At 36.3% G+C, this 20801-nt stretch overlaps 1 protein-coding gene across 10 annotated transcripts in view; it reads left to right on the plus strand.

Annotated features, from left to right (window-relative positions):
• The window catches only part of MAP2K5 (mitogen-activated protein kinase kinase 5), a 300226-nt gene that overhangs the window by 35474 nt on the left and 243951 nt on the right, over positions 1–20801 (plus strand). For all 10 annotated transcript variants that reach the window (XR_011648445.1, XR_009185129.2, XM_058294389.2 and 7 more), the window contains exons 4-7: positions 6671–6740; positions 10923–10963; positions 11956–12023; positions 18006–18054. Coding sequence is in view for 8 of the 10 variants with exons in the window: in XM_058294389.2 (XP_058150372.1) it covers positions 6671–6740; positions 10923–10963; positions 11956–12023; positions 18006–18054 (228 nt within the window). In the remaining 2 variants the exon portion in view is untranslated. The remainder of the gene's footprint in view (positions 1–6670; positions 6741–10922; positions 10964–11955; positions 12024–18005; positions 18055–20801) is intronic.

The raw sequence follows: 20801 nt of genomic DNA on the forward strand, positions 1-20801 counted from the left end.
TAAGGAAGAGATTTAGGAAACCATCCTGTTATGAGTGTAAGGAAGCATAATAAATAAACTTGGCTTGTCCTTTGTATAAGACTTGCCAATCAGCAAGTTAGAGGGTATAATCAGTGAGAGTAGTTGCCATCTCTGCTTTCATCCCTACTTGTGTCTTTCCCTTAAACATTTTTGGAACACCTATTATGTTTAAGGCACAGTGCTAGGTAGGGGTTTCTTATGTTTCTGGGGACACAGACCCTTTTGAAAATCTGAGGAAAGCTGTTTATCTTTTTCCCAGAAAGTTCATATCCTAAACAAAGCTATAGGTTAATACTTCCATCATAGATGATTATAAGATACATAAGACATGGTCTCTGATGAGCTTCCAGAAGGGAAACAATGTTCCTCACAATAACTTATTTTATTATTTAAAGTACTGCAGTAATTGAAGGAAGGGCAGGGGATATTGGATCAGCCTCAATAAACCAATTAGTCCAGAAATTTTAGCCATCTTGTTTAGTGATTTCTGTGTCACCCCATTGTTATGAACATTTTTCTTCTCTTGAATGTTGCCAGGATGGGAGATTCACAGCACTGTGTTACATTTCAAGATTTTTTTCAAGTACTTTACCAGAAGCTTTACATATACCAGCTTCTTTGATTTTGATCTTCCTCACACCTTTATAAGGTATACAAGGCAGGTATTTTTCCCATTTTTACAGCTAAGGATACTGAGGCACAGATTACATGTCTTTTTCAAGGTCACACAGCTAGTAAATAGAGAGCTGACACCTGAGGCCACTCACTCATTCACGGATTTGCTCACCATACTTATAGCTAGTCTTTCATACAGCAAGTATTTATTGGAAAGCAGCTATCTGGCCATGTACTATGTTAGGTGGTGAGGGTGCAGTGAAGCTACAGTTCATGCCCTCAAGGAGCTTATGGTCCAGTCAGGGAGACTTACAAAGAAAACAAACAGTTCAGTGTGAGAGGACAAGAAATCTTTTAATGACTAGACAGTGTGATAGTGCTGTAATATGCTTAATCACCAGAAGCTCTGTGAGCACAAAGAAACAGCAGCCTTTTGGGGTCTGAGCAGGCTTCTCGAAGGAGGTGGTGTCTAGGTGGAGTTTACTAGGACAAGGGAACTGGAAAGGGTGTATTGGGCAGAGAGAACAGTATATTTGAAGGCTCAGAAGTGGTAGAATGCCCAGTGTGTTCAGGGGGAGCTGCCTGTGATTGAGTTTGGAAAAAGTGTGGGACTTGAGAAGTATGAAATACGGTTAGGAAGGAGGTCAGCTAGATCATGGAGGCCCTTATCTTGAGGGAGGTGGGAATGAGTTGGTCACATTTCTTATCTCTGGCTGCAATCTAGAGTGTTTTGGGGAAGAAAAGGCCTGAAGTAGGGAAGCTGAGGCTATTCCAGTTGAAACAAGGTGGTGATCTGGACCCTGGTAGGCTTATGGAATTAGTGAGAATTAAAGATTTGCGACGTTTAGAGGATATAAAATTAATAAGACCTAGTCATTGGTTGACTGTGGGGAAAGAAAAAAAGAGAATCTGGATTTCTTCCAAATTTCTAGTTTGGGAACCTGGGTCAAGGTGGTGTCATTCACTGAGACAGTGAACCTCCGGTGGTGGGAAACAGGTTTAAGGCATGGGGGAGGGGTGAGAGAGGTAGGGAATTCAGTTTTGGACCTGTTGAATGTGAGGGACCTCTGAATAACCACTTAGATATATTCTGAATCTTAGAGAAAATCTGGGCTGGAAATAAAGATTTGTGATTCATCAACTCCTAATTAGTCTCGATGACTCCTCTGGTAATTGAAACCTTTGAAGTGGCTGAAGTAACTTAAGGAAAGCATAAAATGAGAAGAGAAGGTTGATGAAAAATCATGGGGTACACCGGTATTTAATGGAGGGGTGGGGAAAGAGCCATGTACAGGAAACCGAAGGAGTGGTTAGAGAGGTAGGAGGGAAACCAGGAGACATCACTGAAGAAAGCAAAAGAGGTCCTCTGCCAGCTCAGTTCTTTTGTACTCCCCTTGTTTCTCCAACTTCTGAAAGATCAGGTGACTTGACCTAAACCTCACAGGGTATGAATGAAGAAACCAGAGCTCTCTACTGACTCAACAGTCTACCCAGTCGCTGGTTTATTCAGTTCAATGTTTTGAGGTCTAAGAAATGTGAGATAACCTGCCTTTTAACTCTTAAACAGTAAACATTCATTTTATGTTCCAAATGCATGGACTAGAATGAAAGGAATATTTTTCTTTGTTCACTGATAAACCATTTGTTTTGTCTGTGAAATAGGGGTGATGGTACTCCTAGAACATGGTTGTGAGAAATTAAATGAATAATGTAAAAGTGTAGTATTGAGCCTGACTCACAGTAGGTGTTCAATAGGTGATAGTTGTTTCTCTGTCTCTGCCTCTCTCTTTACTCTCTCACTGTCTCTCTCTCTCTTAATAGAGAACTTGTCCCTTGTGAAATTAAACTGTGCTCTTTTGGAACTCAAATTTTTATATGGCAGATTTCCATGAAGAAAAACATATTGTAATCCTTGATTGAATTGTGCTGTTCAAATTAGTTCATAACAAATAGGAAGAGTGATAAACTTACAAACAAAACAAAGCCAAAAATTATACTCGGTATTTCCTTGTTGAATCTGACTCTGTTTCAAATTAATTAAAATTTTAAATAACTATGCTAAACTTTGTCAGATCCATATGAAGATTGTTTAAGGATTTTGAATACCATGTCAGAGGGACTTTGAAACTAATCCCAGACTGGTACTGGAGATTCTATTAGCTTTCACAAAATTGATTAATCTTTTACTCAGCTTATTGATTATTGCTGCAGTTACTGCATGTAACAGATTATGCAAGGGATACCAGCAGGAAACACATTTTATAACTGCTTCTGATATGTTTTTTATCACAGTATTTTGTCCTTTTATACATAATTAATTTTTTATTATTAAAAGCTGGAACATATCTACTTAGAAGATAGAAAGTGCTATGCTGAATACTGATTCAATATTACAGATTCATTTTTTTATTTCTCAACTACTACTTATAGGTTACAGTTTATAAAGTGCCTTCACTAATTCTATTGCTACAGTTTGATTCTGAGCCTCACAATAACTCTGTGAAATAGTCAGTATAGATATCTTTACTCTCATTGGAGGAAAGTGAAGTTCAATAAAATTCGATGGCTTCTTGAAGGCTTCACAATTTAATGAGTGGGGAATCGAGATTTGACCTCATTTCAATCAATAAATATTTATTGAACACCTATATGCAGTGGTTCGTGTTAGGGGTAATAAAAGCCAGGATTGGATTATAAAGAGTAAGATAAGGAAATTATTAAAAGAACTTTAAGCTCTGGCACCATTGATATTATATTGGTTACCTTGTTACTTTTCCATACAGGCAATGTTAAGTATCTTGGTATATAGGGTTTAGGGTTTTTCTGTTCCTTTTTTTATTTCCTTTAGTTTTTATTAAGTACAAGTCCTGTTCTTGTCTTTACTACTTTATCACAATTCACAACAAAATTGGAGAGAATCCCTTTAAAGGGAAACTATATAAAAATACACTAAGAAAACGCATCAAGTTCTGAAAATAACTTGCTTTGCAGTTTAAGTGCTATCTTATCTATTTTCTCCTTTTTTTTTTTTAAAGATTTTTTTTTTAAATTTCTCTCTCCTTCCCCCCACCCCCCACCCCATTGTCTACTCTCGTGTCCATTTGCTGTGTGTTCTTTTGTGTCTGCTTGTATTGTCGGGTGGCACCAGGAGACTGTTTCTTTTTTGTTGCATCATCTTGCTGCGTCAGTAATCTGTGTGTGCAGTGCCACTCCTGGGTGGGCTGCACTTTTCACACAGGGCAGCTTTCCTTGCGGGGCGCACTCCTTGAGTGTGAGGCACCCCTGTGTGTGGCATGGCACTTCTTGCACACAGCAGCACTGTGCGTGGGCCAGCTCACCACATGGGTCAGGAGGCCCTGGGTATCAAACCCTCGACCTTCCATATGGTAGGCAGACGTTCTATCAGTTGAGCCATGTCTACTTCCCTTATCTGTTTTCTCATATGAGTCTCACAGTACTTCTGTAAGTAGATGGCATTTCCACTTTACAACTGAGTAAACTGAGACTTAGTGAGCATTGTCTCACTGAGGTTATGTGCTAGTAAACGGACCTGGGTGTGAGACTATAGACTCCTCCAAATGCCTTGCTCCTCTCACTTGGGGCAGCACAGGTATGTGGCATGTCAGGACTGCACTGTTCCGGGGCACCACACGTGGCCCTGTACTTCATCCTTCTGCCCTGGAGGGGCACTACATAAGCAGGGACCTGAGCTCCTAGGCCTGGTGCCGCCTGCCCTTGCCAGACCAACTCCTCAGAGGTCATTTGGACAGAATGGGCCCACACCCAAGATGTCACCACTGTAGCTTGTCCTTCATAGTGCATTGCTTTGCTGTGTGGAGCCCAAGGTTCTCAGTTAATACCATGACAGATCAAACCCAGTATTTCAGCAGGAGAAATATAGAAAATACACAACCTAACTGCTTATTGTAGTGAAACTGGTAAGTGGCATATTTAATATTATTACCATGACTGAGTTAATTATAGTAGAGATATTTTCTAGATTTCTAAAATAATCCTGCAGTGATAACAAAACTGTATTTTGCCACTTGATTTGGCACAAATCTGAAATGAAAGAGAAACCATTTTTTTTTATTTGTGAGGTAAATAAATAAAGTTGAAAAACAGGTCAATTTCATGCATGCAAGGTTTTATAGTAGGAAAAAAAAATGCATTGTACCTGTTCTGACCCTTTACATTTGAGGTTGTTTTCAAACTTGACCCCAAGCACCACTTTCAGACAACTCTATAATTAATTTGTTAGATAAAGCATAAGGATAGTTTATTTGCTTTGGTTTCCAGGACTGTGGCGAAGTAGTAACTGAAATTACTAACCTATTATACATAGCAGTTAATTAAAGAAAAGCATTAACTCTAGGAGAACGCCCCCACTACTGTTGTCTTGTATCAGTATAAAAAGGCAGTAATTTTTTTGACAGCCACTGATTGGAAAGTTGCTTGCAGCCTTCTAGAAGCAAGGGGGTACATGCTGTGGATCAATAACCAGCAAATTTCCCATTAAAAAGAATACCTGAGCAATGTTCCAAATAGCCACTGGCATCTTAATTTTCCATGGAAACCTCGAATACTTGTGTGCCGAGGACAAGTCATTTTCGGACAATTTTTCCAGACTACTTGTTAACAGTTATTGCTGTCCCAAAAGGTTGACAGCCTACATGATTGATATTTCATTTACTTGTCATCACTGTTTGAGTAATGGCGAGTGCTGTATTTCTGTAGTATTAAGGAACATAGTCTCTTAAAAGGCATTTGCCTTAGTATGTTTTTCAGAGAATATGTTATACATATTTATGCTGTATGTATATACGTTTTTTTGGTCCAAAGAAAGAGAGGACTGGTTTTCTTTACAGTTTGAAAGCCCTTGGAAAGAAAGCAGGTTAGGCTTATTTTATAACTATCAAACAGGTACCTTTATTTGTTTTTAGGGCAAATAGTCTTAAACTTGTTATCTTGTGATTCTCAAGATACTATAGAACTTTATAGCTTCCCTTTATTTCAGTGGGAAAAATAACTTTTAATAATTTTAATAAACTTTTTTTAGAATGTCAGCTAATCAAGGAGGAATTTCCTGAAAATGTGGTATTTAAATAATAAGCATGTATTTTTAGTATGTAAACAGCAAAGATTAAAGGAAAGTTCTGCTCTGTGATAACTCCTCAAACATAAATCAATGGTTTCCATTGTTTGTTTTTTTTCCTACCAAGAGCATCACTTTGTTGTCTGTCAAGTGTAAGAAGTGAGGGCACAGAAGTCATCTCCAGGTTAAGTGGACATATGCTCACCAGTTAGCTCATTAAGAAAAATGAGAATCAGGCTATCCTACAATCTACTGAATAATTTGTGTTTATGAAGGAATATGGACGCTTTCTCACTTAGAAATTTATTTTTTTGTGCCCAGAATTTTATAGTGAAATTTGGCCTGTATTAAAGTTCCAAGTAAATCTAAAACATAAGTATGTTTTATTTCATTTCTCTTAAAACTAGGCTAACTTTTTATCATAATCTATAATCTTTGGATGGGTCCTATTTTGTGTGCTAGTTCAACAGTCTCTGTGATTTAGATTTCCATTATCTTATCATTTTATATACAAATGTAAATAGCATTTGATTAACTAACTGGCATGTAGGCCTAAGACAAATATGAAGCATCTTCATTTTGCTTTGCAAAAATTCAGGAAAAATGACAAGGGGCAATTTGAGATATTTCCACTAAAATGCTTTTTGTAATTTTAATACATATCATTTTCAAAATACTTCTAAAGATCAAATACTAAAGTCTTAATCAAAATTTTTACTGTTAAAGATAAATAGCAGTCTAGAAGATTACTTTCTACTGGATTTTCAATCCTGGAGTATTCAGTAGAGGCATTTTGATGTGCAAGTAGGAGAAAAGTATTCCCAAGGCTGATATTTTTAAAAGTTAAAGCAATTTTAAAAAGTACTGTGAATTAAAAACCTGTGTCTGTTCCAGTATTCATATGTTACTGAGTAATCTCTTTCTATAATCTCTTTGCAGTATTATTCCACAGTAATGGAACAGCAAGTAAATGGACAGTTAATAGAGCCTCTGCAGATATTTCCGAGAGGTAATGTTGGACAAATTCTAATCAACAATGATTATTTCAGCAAACTGTTTCATCAACAGTTATGTCTTTCAAAGGTTTAAATGCACATAACATGATGTTTAGCTCTTAATTTGAAAAAACAAAAAAAAGTATTCATTGTCATGAGGATTACAAGCTGTATTATAATTATGGGAGATAAAATATCTAATTTACTAGGGTAAATTAAACTAACTAGATTGTTTCTGTTTTTGAATTATATACTTATATTTGTTTAAAGAACTCTTTGGGGGTCTACAAGGTTTCTAAACCAACGCAAATGAATGATTTTTTTTTAAGATTTATTTTTTATTTATTTTGCCCTCCCCCCCCCCCCCTTGTCTGTCTCTGTGTCCATTTGCTGTGTGTAAATGAATGATTTTAATTCTGGATATTTATAAATTGTGCCTCAGGATGGTGGCCAAAGCTGCTACTGAAAAGAAAGCTTTCAGCTAGTACAGAAACGTAGGATTTACTAAAGGGTTTTAGGAGAGAAACTTTGGGGAAATGTTTGGCACTTCGTTTTTGGGAGATGCATTTTCTAAATAATGGGAAATCTTCATATATAAAAATTTGATTAAGTCTCCAAAAATGTGAGATGAGGGTGAGTCTCAGTGAATTGCTTGATCAAATAATTTTCTTTATCTCTTTTAGGTTTGGCAGTATTACCCTTATATCAGATAAGATTGTTTAACTGTGTGTAGACATTTCCTCAAAATTTCAATAATGGTGAAAAAGAACAGTTTAATTATGTAAATCTATTAAGTTTTTCACCTGTTATCCATTGCCCTACTTGGAATCCATGTTTTTTAACTGATGGAACAGATAAGGAAATTCTCTAAGTAACTCTTCTAGAGATAACTTAATTGAAATAATTAAAAGTCAGACTTACCTTCGTTAACTGATACTGTACAAATAATCATAATGTAAGTTTTCCAATTAAACATTTTATACTTTCATTACCTCTAACTCTCTGAAGTTTGAATGGCTCAATTAACCAATAGGCTCTTATTCGCACTGATACAGTCCCCAAAGACAGTTCACTTGGCCAGTTAATGACAAGATTGGGTTCAAGAGGAATGTGAAATGTGTCACTTCTAGCTTTTTCTTGAGTAGCAGGATTACAAAGACTTATTACATTATTAATAATAATTAAATAAAGAGCTAACCAAATAATTTTTTTAAAAGGGCCATTCAGGGCTAGTGATGGGTGTGTTTGAAACAAGGTTGACAATTTATCCAATTCTGTTGTGCCTGAAGACTAAAAACCAAAAAAGAAAAGAAAAAGAAATGCTGCCATTCCTGTGTATTAGGCCAAGTTAATGTTCTCAATCAACTGGAGAATTTGGGCAAGTTTCAAAATTGTTTCCCCACTAGGGATATTTTGTTACCAGCTGAAAATTTCCATTAATTGCGTCCTACTTGCTGACATTATAGCTCTATTGTAGCAAACCCTAGTATAGTATCCTGCAGAATTATAGTTCCATACTGTGGGTCTTTGTTTTCATTTTCAATGAAGTATTTATTTCTCTTCATCCAATTTGTTTTCAAGTTGTTTTCTTTCATTTTTTCAACAGTTCCTTTTAGTCTCCATTTTCATACCATAGTCTCCTTCCCATGATAAAACAACCATTTTTAAATATCTATCATGTTTGGGCACTGATACTGCTTTATGTATTATTTCTAATTCTCCCAACTATTATGCCGTTTAGGTATTTATACTTCTGTTTTGTAGATGAGACTATCAAGCTTCAGAGAGGTTAAGTAACTCCAGAGTCACACAGCATATAAGTGTTTACTATTTCCTTTGAATAATAATTTTGTTTAAATTATAATTTGCTTAAAGTGGAAGGGCATATGTATTACGGCATAGTAGGGAGTGAATGGGACAGTTTGGAGGGCTTGGTAGGAGTGGAGAGAAAAGTATATTGCGGGAAGAAGATAATTAAGAAAATATATGGGATATGAATGTCACGTGGAGTCCCAGCACAGAACCTTAACTAGGCCCTCTTAAACACTTGTCACTTAAATACAGTCCTTCCAAGACAATTTAAACATTTTCAAAATATGGAAGTTTCAGTTTCCCTATCTTTGTGGGTTTTTTTTTTACATTCTATAGTACAACTCTTCCTAGTTTTTTGTAGTCTTTTATATTCATCTTATATAGATAAGTGGGATTAGATAAATATATATAGTTAGGGTTTAAACACATTGGGTATATTACCTGGGTCTTCTTATTTGGTTAGAGTCCTCAGATCTTAGGTTCCATCGTCAGGCCCCATGTTAAACCGAACTTTTAGACTGAGTAAGTAGGAAGGACAGGAGAAAACAGTTCTCTTCTAACATTAAATGTTCTGTGCCAAGAGCACATTTGCCTTAAAAAGTAACTCCCACCTCATAGCTAAGTCCCCTCTGCAGTTAAAAAGACATGTTAGTCAATACAAGTAAATTAGAGAGACGAAAACATAATAGGAGCTATATATGGTGGAGGAAGCAAAGAGAGATTGAGAGGTGATGAGTTTTTGTCTTTTTAAATTATTGTTGGAATAGTGAAATTGTTCTAACAATGACTGAAATGATGAATGCACAACTATGTGATTATACCAGATAACACTGATTGTACACTTTAGATTGTATGCTTTATTAATATGTATCAATAAAACTAATTTATTTTAAAAAAAAAAAAGAAGTGTTAGAGGAGCGGGTATATAGCCCAGTGGTTGAGTGCCTGCTTCCTATATACAAGGTGCCATGTTCATTCCCTAGTACTCCCTAAAAAAAAGATATGTTAAATATTAATAAGTATAAACATTCACTAGCTTTACAGTAACTTCTAACTCTCTAACTTCAGGAAATATGAGGTTACTGGGTTTTTGGAATACTGTTTAGATTTCTATTCATGAAAGTTTGAGAAGCCTTTTGAGAAGTAAGGCAGATGTTAAGATTAGCGGTAAGAGTTGATGCCTGTCTCTAATTTCTTGGTTAGGCACTCTCCTTTTAAATGAAATTTATGAATGCACTAGTTTTTTCAGTGGAAATACAATGCATTATTGTTTAAGGAAGTACTGATAGTCCCTCAAGGACCAGGCATCATCAAGTGTATGTGACTATTGTTTTATTCAAAAAGTTAATTTCCATTTTAAGGAAAGAAGATTTGGACTCTTAATTTTATTGTATTTAAGAGAGAGAAATAAAAACCCTTTATTAAGGTCTAGATATATTTTCTAGGAAAATAATGTAATAAACTGAATATACCTTAAATAGATAAAATTATAGCCACTGATGTGCTTTGTAATTATTACCCATGTCTTCTTTTAATAAGTAGCTCTATTTCTTGTCAGAAACAGAGGAAAAATACATGAACATGTGAGAAAGAAGGAAAATATCAAATTCATCCTTCCCAAAACAATCAATCAAAATTGACAACCCCTTAACATACAATTTGTAGGGCACTGTAGTTTTCAAACGGAGGCATCCTTTGTATTTTGGGGTAGGAAGCTTTTGTATTGTTAACATTTCTTGAAGAAGCATTTGCTGAATTGAAGAAGTCCTAACCTGTAATTCAAAACGGTGTCAGGAAATTAATTTTTTTCCCCTGACATTGCTTTATCATTAGACCTAAATATTAGCAGATGTCAAGATTTATAAGAAATACAGTGAAATTAATTATATCTGTGTTTAAAAATAATTAGACTGCCTATGGTTGTGCAAACTTATCTTCATATTTGAATATTCCATTGTAGAATCTCTACCAATCTTTATGGCATTTAAAGATTCTTCTCCCATCCCCCCAAAATTATAGCTATTTTCAGAGTAATTTAAGTGCCAGCAAATACAAACTGTAATAGAGTGAGAAATATTGCAGAAATTTGAATTATGAAAGGAATCTAATCATTTTAGCTCAGTTAACTTGATTTTTATGTTTTAAGCAGAAATTGGAAATTATATGAGGTAGTGTCAGAAAGCTTTTTTGCATTTATAAATGCTCACTCCTGCAAGTTAAAAAACCTTGGTTCATAATTCCCACTTTGGGTCTTGGGAGCCACTTTTCAATCATTTCTCTCTGCTAATTTTGGTGTCACCCTCATTTCTTTTTAAACGATTCATTTTGAGCAAATTTGTAAATGGCCCTGATGTGTTCTACAATTTAGTCAATTACTGTTTCAGCCTGCAAGCCTCCTGGGGAACGGAACATACATGGCCTGAAGGTACGAATTTCAATAATTGTTTCAGTAAAGTTAGATGGATTTGTAATGCTGTGTTCCACTTATTGAAATGTCAAATAAAACTGCACTTTCTCAAGCTCTGACAAGCGATCCTTTTTTTTTTTTTAAATGGGAAATGGAGGGGGATTCATCTATAGTATTTATTCAATATGTGTGTTTATTTGGATATAGGAGTTTTGGTGCCCTGTTTTTACTATTTGGAATGGTTTTGTTGGTCGGTTTCCTTAGTACCCTGGGTACTGGACTGCACAAAGATTAATTTCAGTGAAAATATAGGTTTCATTTCAGTGATTAATTAAGCACAGAAGCAGTTTGTACACAGATTACCCCCATCTTCTGTGGGCATATTTATGTTAGAAATATGTATCTATTTAATGTCTTCACATTGTTTCATGTTTTTGAGTTTGGAATTTTTCCTCATGCTTCACATTTGGAAGAGAAACTGGCTTTTGTATTAGGCACAACTCTTTTGTAATTAATTACCTGGATATCATTTTCCAGTGAATAAGAAACATTCTACAGTGTTTTGTTTGGTTTCAGAGCTGGAAGGATATGACAACTTGAGATATCCTATCCTCTTTTTAAAAAAATTTATTGTGGTAACATATATATGTAAAACAAACTTCCCATTTTAACTGTTTTTAAGTGTGCAGTTCAGGGCATTACTAAATATATTCTGAATGTGCTTTTTTGAACATAATATTTTTGTATGAGTTCTGTAACAGTTAATTAAAATTTTCTGTCTCTCCTTTTCATCACTGTCTAAATGATGAATAATGACAAGAATAGATTATTACATAATATACAGGTTGTGCAGTTCTATAACCTATATACTGAATAGACTCCAACTGTGGGCCTATCTAGCAATAAGCTAATTAACCTTAATAGTGAAATGAAAAATTTGTGGTAAATTATAGTTTAATGAGAAACTGTGTTCTTAGAACCCAAGACTGATAAAGATTCTTTACCTGTAGGTGAATACCCGGGCTGGACCCTCTCAACACAGCAGCTCAGCAGTCTCAGATTCACTTCCAAGCAATAGGTGAGAGCAAGCAAGTAAAGTATGCCTGAGAGTGTGATTATCTACAAAGTTAGGGGTCACGTGGGAAAGAGTCGAGTTGGGTAACACCTCTTTTTCATAAGACAAAAAAAAAAAAAAAAAAAAAAATGTGGTTAAGAGGAAATTTAACCAGTTACCTAATACTACCTATATATTACCTGAAGAAAAAGGGTGTCTCAAAGAAAGATGAAATTAGACACATTAAATTATTAATTTTGGTCCATGGAATGGTTTTCTTTCATAGTCCTCAAATTACACAGAAAATTCAGTGCCTCTGACGAGTTCTTGCTTTGATGATCTGGTTTATATAAGTTGTGTAGTGCTTATTTCTTGCTTGTCCATCTTTAGGCAGTGTCATTATCCATTGGCATCTTTATCAGAAAGAGGCAAGGACAAAGTAGAGTAAGGAAATATAAATTGATCAGCCCTTTTGCTCATTAGTATTTTGGTTTCTCCAGGAGTTAGAAGCTATTATAGAAGGTAGATAATGTTCATTAATTCATGCTAACATTATCCCACACTGGAGTGGAAACTAAAGACTTCAGTCTTTTTCAAAGTGTTCTCCTTAGAAGACTGGAGAAGCTAAGCCATGAGGTTATATAACTTACTTCAAGGCCATGATAATCCTAAAGTAGGAGTGAGCTACTTAAGCTGATAGAAATCTAGGTCTTTTTGTTTATACATTCCTTTATTCAGCCAGTAAACATCATATTACTGTACTTGAAGATGATACTTTGAAGATGATTGTTCTGTGTGTATGGGTCACATTTGCATTGGTGACTGAAAAGCTAACATTGAGCTGGAAAACTCTCCCATTCTATGACATGGTTTTTCTGTTTTGGGCCTTAGGGCCATGGCCAGTATTTGCACAGCCCTTTGTTGGCTGAGATTTAGTTTCGGCTTCTACATTCCCTTCATGACTGCCTTCTACCCCCACCCTTATCCCAAAGTCTTGGTACTTTTGTCAAGGTGCTCTCCTGTCCCCTCCCCAAAAGTCACTTCCTTGATTGCTTCATTACAGCACCAGTGTATCTACAAACCCACTTTCCTGGTATGAGCACACTGCTCTTAAAGTGTGTTTCTTTCTTAAACAATTTATTCTGTCTTAAAATACAGTCATATTGGTAATTTGCCATTGGATTACCTGCCTTGTGATCATGAGAGGTAGGTCTTTTAGTTCTCACTAAAGGGCTTGGTCCCTGCGGGACAATACTTGCCAGCTTCTCTATTTAAGCTTATTGGACATGTGAGTCATGGCCCAACAGAGTAAAGGCACAGGGATAGAGAGTCAAATGTTACACTCAGTTTAAAGAAGGCAGGGCAGGACATTTAAATATTATCACTAGTTCCACAAAAGATATTATCCAAACAGATGGGCTGTAAGCCTTGAGGAAAAGAAAGGACTTTACCTGAAGTTTCAGGTCAGATTTCATCATGGTATAAAAAGCAGTAAGGATCACAGGATCACTTTTAAGTTCTTTCAGATTTGGTTTTAACAACATGAATGAATTAGCTTGGCTTTTAAAAGATTATTATGTATATTCTTAGAATGTTTTAAAATCTTCAGGTTGGACAGAAATTTAGAGATCAACAGAAGCAATGACTTTCAGTCTTTTGTCTATCAGGGATATGACAGCCTCCCAAATAGTAATAGTAGTTTGCTCCCATAGTGATTCCTGTTCCGGGAGGAATGTAATTTGAAAAGGCCCTACAGATGATTTGAATATGCCAACTTTAGTGTGATCATGTCTTGTGCCCCTGTTGATAATTAATCAACAAATACTTATCAAGTGCCTCTTGTTCTTTAGGTGCTGTCCTGTGCACTAGGAATATAATGGGAAATAAGGCAGACGTGGTCCTTATCTTCTGGATCTTGCTTTCTAATGGGTGTTCAGACATAAAAATGAGGATCCAAATAATTGCACATTATAATTAGTGTTATGATATGAAGGAAGCAAGGAGGATGCTTGTCAGGAATGTGTTTAGACTGGTTGCTCAGGGAAGTCTTTCTAGGGAGAGTGACATTTCCATTTAGACCTGAAGGATGAGAAGGACCTAGTCATGTCAAGAGCTAGAAGAGGTATTTCAGACAGAAGAGTCCAGCTCTTTTTTTTTTTTTTTTTAGGAGGCTGGTTTGACAGAGCACAGGGGGATTGTGGAGTTGGGAGAAGGTTTAGGGAGAAGGGGGCGAGCAATAGGGGTGATAAGAGATGAAAAGGTACACAGGGGCCAGTTCACGTGGAGCCTTGTAGGCAGTAGTATTTAGATATTCCTCTCAGAGTACTGGTGAGTCATTGGAGGGCTTTCAACAGGAGGGTGATGTAACCAGGTCTCTGAGTTTTTCAAAGATCCTTTGACTGTGTTGTGGAGAGTAGGAGAAACACCTGCCTCCAATTGATGCTTAATTCCCCTCTCCTTGCCAAGTGGTTATCTAAGCTGCTTTGTGAACATCCCCATGGCAAGAACTCCTTGCTCCCCAAGGCTGCCCCTTCTGTTTTCACATAACTACATTTCAGAAGGTTCTTTTTCATGTGTTGGAATTTGTCTCCCTTCAACACCCTCTCAAAGATGTAGTTTAGCTCTCCAAACAAGTCTATGCCATCTTCCAGATAATAGTTTCCAATCGTCTTCCCTCCAAAATACTTATCCTAGCTTCTGCCTCTTTTCTGTTTTCTTCTCTTTTAACCACCTCCTTCAGTCTAGCTAATGATCATTTTTGAGGACTCAGCTCAGATGTTACTTCTTCTGAAAACTATCACTGATTATCACCCACTCCCTAGTCTATAACATGTGCCCCTTCTGTGAATTGTCATAAGCCCCTGTGCTTGCTTTTATTGTAGTTGTTAGTACATTGTGTAATCTCTTCTGTCCCCCAATACATTATGAACTCTTTGAAGGCAGTGACTATAGAATATTCATTCTTGAATTCTGAGTTCCTAGCATGATGTAGGAAATTATCAATTAATGTTTGAATGAATGAATGAGTGAATGAATATACTCATATTCCCTTTAGGTATTGCCTCTGGATTAAAATCTCCAACTCATTCAGCTTTTCCAATATGAATTTATTTCTAGTCCTGTCATTCTTCTACTCTTCTTTGGATGCATTTCATATTCTCAGTGCCCCTCTTAAACACCCAGGTTATAACTGTATCACATTTAAATTTAAATATGTTGTTGAAAGTGCTTTTTGAATAGCTCAAGTCACTGTGACCATACAGATAAATGAAATATTGAGTAACTGAGGCACGAAGAAATTGCCAGGATACAAAGTATTTTACCAGATACTGGTGTAATGAATGAATTTTCCTCTGTTATTCTCAATGCATGAATTGCTCTTTACTGGAGGTGAATGGCTGTTTATTAAACTGAATTTACTAATCCACATGTTGTTTTTTGGCCATAATTACTGAATTCAAGTCCCACTGCCAAGGCAAGTCCTTTCCTAAACCTCTTGGGTTTCTCCTTCTGTAAAATTGGGATGATTAAACTTTCCATCTATCTACCTCTTGTGTTAGGAAGATTGATGAAACTGTATTAAGGAATCATGTTTTGTTTCTTGGTTGAAAGGTGTTCTGTAAATGCAATGAATCAAAATGTTATTTCAAATTGTAGGACATAATGGAATATCTGTGGAGAATCATTGCCTGGGCATTGTTGGTTATTTCAGTTGTTAAAATAATTGCAAATATCAAATTGGAAGTCATCTATGGGAATATTTGGATCTAAATTTTCCCAGAAAGAAAAGTAAAGGTGTGTGTGTATGTGTGTGTAAGGGAGATGGGCTTGAGCTTGATCTGTGCCTTAGTTTCCCCCATAAATTGGGGATAATAACTCTATCCCACAGGATGGTTGTGTGGATTAAATCAGGATAATAAGTAGTAGCACTTAACTTGGTGCCTAACTCACAGTCATTACTCAATAAATGTAGCTGCTACTATTTTTTTTTTTTTAAACTGGACTGATTTTAGGCAATTGTTTATTTTTTTTTCTGTAAGTTTCAGCTTTAATCCCCTTCTACAACATTCTTAACTGCTGCTTCAGTGCATGAATTCTTAGGCTTGGGAGAATATTAATTAAGATTGGTATCCTTGGTTGAGGACACATTTTATGAATTCTAGGAAAATAGGGACTGAGGCTCTATAGTCTGCATTTGCCATAGGAGAAGTTTAAGTAGTATTTAGAGGGAATTATTTTATCTTGAAAGAGTGATTGTGATCAGACTTGAAGTCTGAGATTTTCTCAAATATAACCTTTTAAAGGTACCAAATAGAATGTGCTTATGTGTGTGTAATTCACATTAGGTCCTGAGAACTTTTGCTTTCTCATGTTTTTACTGTCTTTACTGGGTTGCTACGCCACCACCACCATTAAACAATAATCAGAACTATCACTGCCATTTATTGAACGCTTACCACATACCAAGTCACTGGGTTAGATTCAGGGTGGGAACGGATTGAACTGTATAGAGGTGAGTAAGATGTGGTCTGTGCTCCCTGGGAGCTCCTAGTCTTGGGATAGTGTATGTGTGGGTGTAAGGGTGGGAGACATCTGCATAGATAACTATAACACAAGAGAGGAGAATTAATTTAGTAGATGGGTAGAAGGTTAGAGTGAATTGATTATTAAGGAATTAACAAGCTTAGAACATTGATGGGGGGGCTGCTATTTTATATACCACTTTACAAGACTGGTGTACATGGATAAGAATAACTCATTAGAAAGCTAAAAGGGCTTCAGAGTTTCCCCTGGTTACTTCTCTTCCCTCAAGAAGGACTTCTAAACTCTTTCACATAATTGTTTACATAGCAATATATGTCCAGAGAAGAACATTTTAATATTCCCTCAGTAACCTTGGAAGCTGGATCTCATTTCTCCAATATAAAGACAAAGAGAGAAGGTAGCTAAAATTTACTTATCTCCTGTGTGTAAGATACAGTGCTAGGCTTTTTGTAAATATTTAATTATTCTGGCTACCTTATAAAATTGAAAATGAGATTCAAGAAGGGTTAGTAAATTGCCCCAGATCACATAGCTTGTGAGTACCAGGTTTTATTTCTATTATACATTTACTTCCCAGGAAGCTAAATTATAAATCTTAACTTAACCAGCGCTCAGACAGTCTATTTTGTCTTTGAAGTTCTATAATCTTTGTTTGCTGTGAACATCTGAGAGTGCATGGTTAAGTGTTCTGTGTTTAGAAGAGAGAGTCTATATAAAATAGCCAACAAAAAGCAACAGAACCAGAGGTCTTAAGCTAAAAAATATTCAAATGGAAAAAATAAGTCATTAAAATTCTCCTAAAATAATCTAGCTACATTAAAAAAAAAAAAGATTTATTTATTTATTTCTCTCCCATTTCCTCCCCACCCCAGTTGTCTGTTCTTTGTGTATATTCTCTGCGTGTTCTTCTTTGTCCGCTTCTGTTGTTGTCAGCAGCACGGGAATCTGTGTTTCTTTTTGTTGTGTCATCTCTCCGTGTGTGTGGCACCATTTCTGGGCAGGCTGCACTTTCTTTTGCGCTGGGTGGCTCCCCTTATGGGGTGCACTTCTTGTGCGTGGGGCTCCCCTATATGGGGATACCTCTGCGTGGCATGACACTCCTTGCACACGTCAGCACTGCATGTGGGCCAGCTCCACACGGGTCAGGGAGGCCCGGGGTTTGAACCGCGGACCTCCCAAGTGGTAGACAGATGCCCTAACCACTGGGCCAAGTCCGCTTCCCTCTTGCTACATTTTGACTATAAGATTCTTTATTGCTTTGGATCGCTTATGAGGTAGTAGTCTCTTTACTGCTACCCTTAACATTTGGCTGGTTACTTTTGAAAAAAGTACAGAGAGAAGGATATAAAGAGTGAGGACTGTGCCTACACCTTAAGGAAAGATGTGTTGTAGTCTGAAACTTTCAGAGGTGTCCAGAGGTGGGATGACCTTGGTACTAAAAATTGTGTCTTCTCTTTTCAGCTTAAAGAAGTCTTCTGCTGAACTGAAGAAAATATTAGCCAGTGGCCAGGTAGGTTTCATTGCATATTAAGATTTTCTTATAGCAGTAACTTATTACTGTCCAGTTTTCTATTCATAAACTTATTAAACAGATAAAGAGTCTGTGAATTTCTTCTTGTCATAAATGAATTACATGGCTTAATTTGATTGGCAGAACAATTTGCAGCACATTTTTCAAACCGTGCTGATGGCTTTTACTCCCAGCAGATTGAAGTACCATGCACACAACCTGCTGCCATCTCAGTTTAAAAAAAGTTAATCAGTTCTGAACAAATGTGTCAACTCATGGGTTGTTGAAAAGATACTGCATTCTGAAGTGACTGTTTCGTTTGTTATCTTTGGCACAAAAAGGAAAAACTGTTACTTTCTTACCTTAGCTCCTTTTGTCCCAAAATTAACATTGGCTTTTTAGAGTAACAGCAGATCTTTGGCATTTGAAATTCCACTGCTTCAGGACCTTGGTTTGCCTAGTTTACTGGTCATCTAAAGCTGAGTGACCTAAGCCAGCCAGTGGCGGAGAAATGAGCCTGTAGGCCAGTTATTTCTCACTAATTTTGAGTCAACTAAAGGACACTTCTGAAATAGTATAGTGATTTTAAACATGCACTGGTAAATTAAGCTACCTACAGAATTCTCAATTCCTCAATAGCAACATAAATGTGTTTTAATGTTTGTTATAGTGGAAGCCCTTTGATAGCCTTGGAGGCAGGGGCCTGTCCATTGCGATCAAGCCTGCCTATTAGGCTCTATTGACTGAGACATCTGTGTCACTGCAAATAAAAGACGCTTATTGATTTTCTTAACTGCTGTTCACTTCCCGTCCATGTTTCGAAGGCTGAAATCTTAATTATCTCAGATGCTTATTCAGTGCCTTCACACACTGACCTCTCCAAGCCTCATTGGTATTTCATGAATCAAGTGCTTATAGTGGAGCATGTCAAGAAGACAAAGCTGGGTCCTCATGCTTGTCCTTTAATATCACCTGTAACATTGTGGCCTAATAGATGTTGCATGCCTTAAAGCGGTGACTATAGGGTAGTGCTTCTAGAAGCCTTGCTTATTTAGCACACAGTCCTTTGAATACAGTTAGAAAAAATGAAGTCGATTTGGTTCTGACATCTGATAATTATCCAGAATGTGTGAATTGTGGTCCTTAAATATTCTGTATACTGCTAAGGCAGGGGTTGTTAACCTTTTTTGTCATAGACCCCTTTTCCAGTTAGGTAAAAACCACCAACTCCTTACTAAGTCCATACTGTACTGTGTATTATTTAATAAGTATATCCTATCCGCACCAACACAACCCCACAAGAATAATGTTTTTTTGAATTTCAGTTCAAGCTCATGGACCCCTTGTTAAGAACCCCTGAGCTAAGGAGAGTCTGGTGTTGTATATATAATTTTAATAGTCTCCAGGTTTTACGTAGTACTTATCTAATACTTTTAACTTCAAGCAGCCAAAGGTTTGTTTAGATTGAGGTCCACAGATATGTCCTCCAGTGCCCTGATGTATTCAGAACCAGTGTGAAACAAGACCTGGCTAGAAGTAGAAAATATTGAGACTGGGATATGTTTGTATCTTTAACATGCTTGCATTCTAGTTACTAATTGTGATTTTTATACAAGTCACTTGTGCTCTTTAGCTGGAAAATATATTTCAAAATTGACATAAATTAAAAATCTTTAACTACATTTGTTCAACGCAGGCAATAGAAAATAACCCGTCTAGATTGTGCTTTCAAAAATGAAAAACATTTGTTTATTTCCACTGCAAAAAATAAGTATTCTAAGCTGTTAAAAAAAATTCTAACCTATTTCTAATGTTTGACACAAACCTAGTACCATAAATATCTTAGTGGTTCCAGTTATGAGATTCTCTGTGGTGGGAGATTGTCATGGCAATGCTTTTTGACACTTAAAGATTGTTTATTGCTTTCCCTTGGGAAAATGATAACTCTGCATTAAATAGTATGACATTTTCTTTCTTTTAAGGAGTTATCCTTTCTTATATTTATTTTTCATTCACTGAACATAAAAATATGAATAAAGAAAACCCACCTTTGGAAACTCTCAAAATACCTCCTTACTTTACTTAGTTCTCATTTTCTTGGTGCTAAAGAGTACCTAAACAGTGATTGAGGTTGCATTGCATTGAGGTAATGTACACAGTTGTGGGCGTCAATAAATTTCTGGGCTGACACTACTTGATATGGAAGATGTAAGTCACATTTAACCATACTTTAACACTTGAGCATACTTTTTTATTTTAGTGGTTTATGCTCTCAAGCATTAATAATGATTTGCCTTTCCACTAGCCTCCTCTTAGATTTAATAAGAAATTCATATTAATCATTAAAAGAAAGAGACATGATTCTTCAAGATAATCAAATATTGACAGGTTAGAAATAGCTTTCTGCCTGGGTTCATTGATATAGGTTATGTGATATAAATATTTATTTCTTTTCTGTCACTCAGAGTAAATGCCACCAATTGATTCAGCATTGATATAGTGTCAGCAGTTCATAAGAAACATTTGACTGGCTTGTGTTTTCCGATTAGTCTGTGCTCTATAAAGTGGGATTTACTAAATCTCTCCAATTGTCTGCTCATAGAGTGTGACTGCTTTCTGAAACCATTATTGCTTCGATTTGTGAAGCAAAGGTCTAGTGATAGGACTAGTTTCTGTCAGGCCTTTACATATAAAATAAGGATTAATTGAGCATTTTTATTTTAATGATTTATAAGCAATAGGCACTG

Source organism: Dasypus novemcinctus, chromosome 3, assembly GCF_030445035.2.
Source record: "Dasypus novemcinctus isolate mDasNov1 chromosome 3, mDasNov1.1.hap2, whole genome shotgun sequence".
In the NCBI taxonomy this organism is placed as follows: Eukaryota; Metazoa; Chordata; class Mammalia; order Cingulata; family Dasypodidae; genus Dasypus; species Dasypus novemcinctus.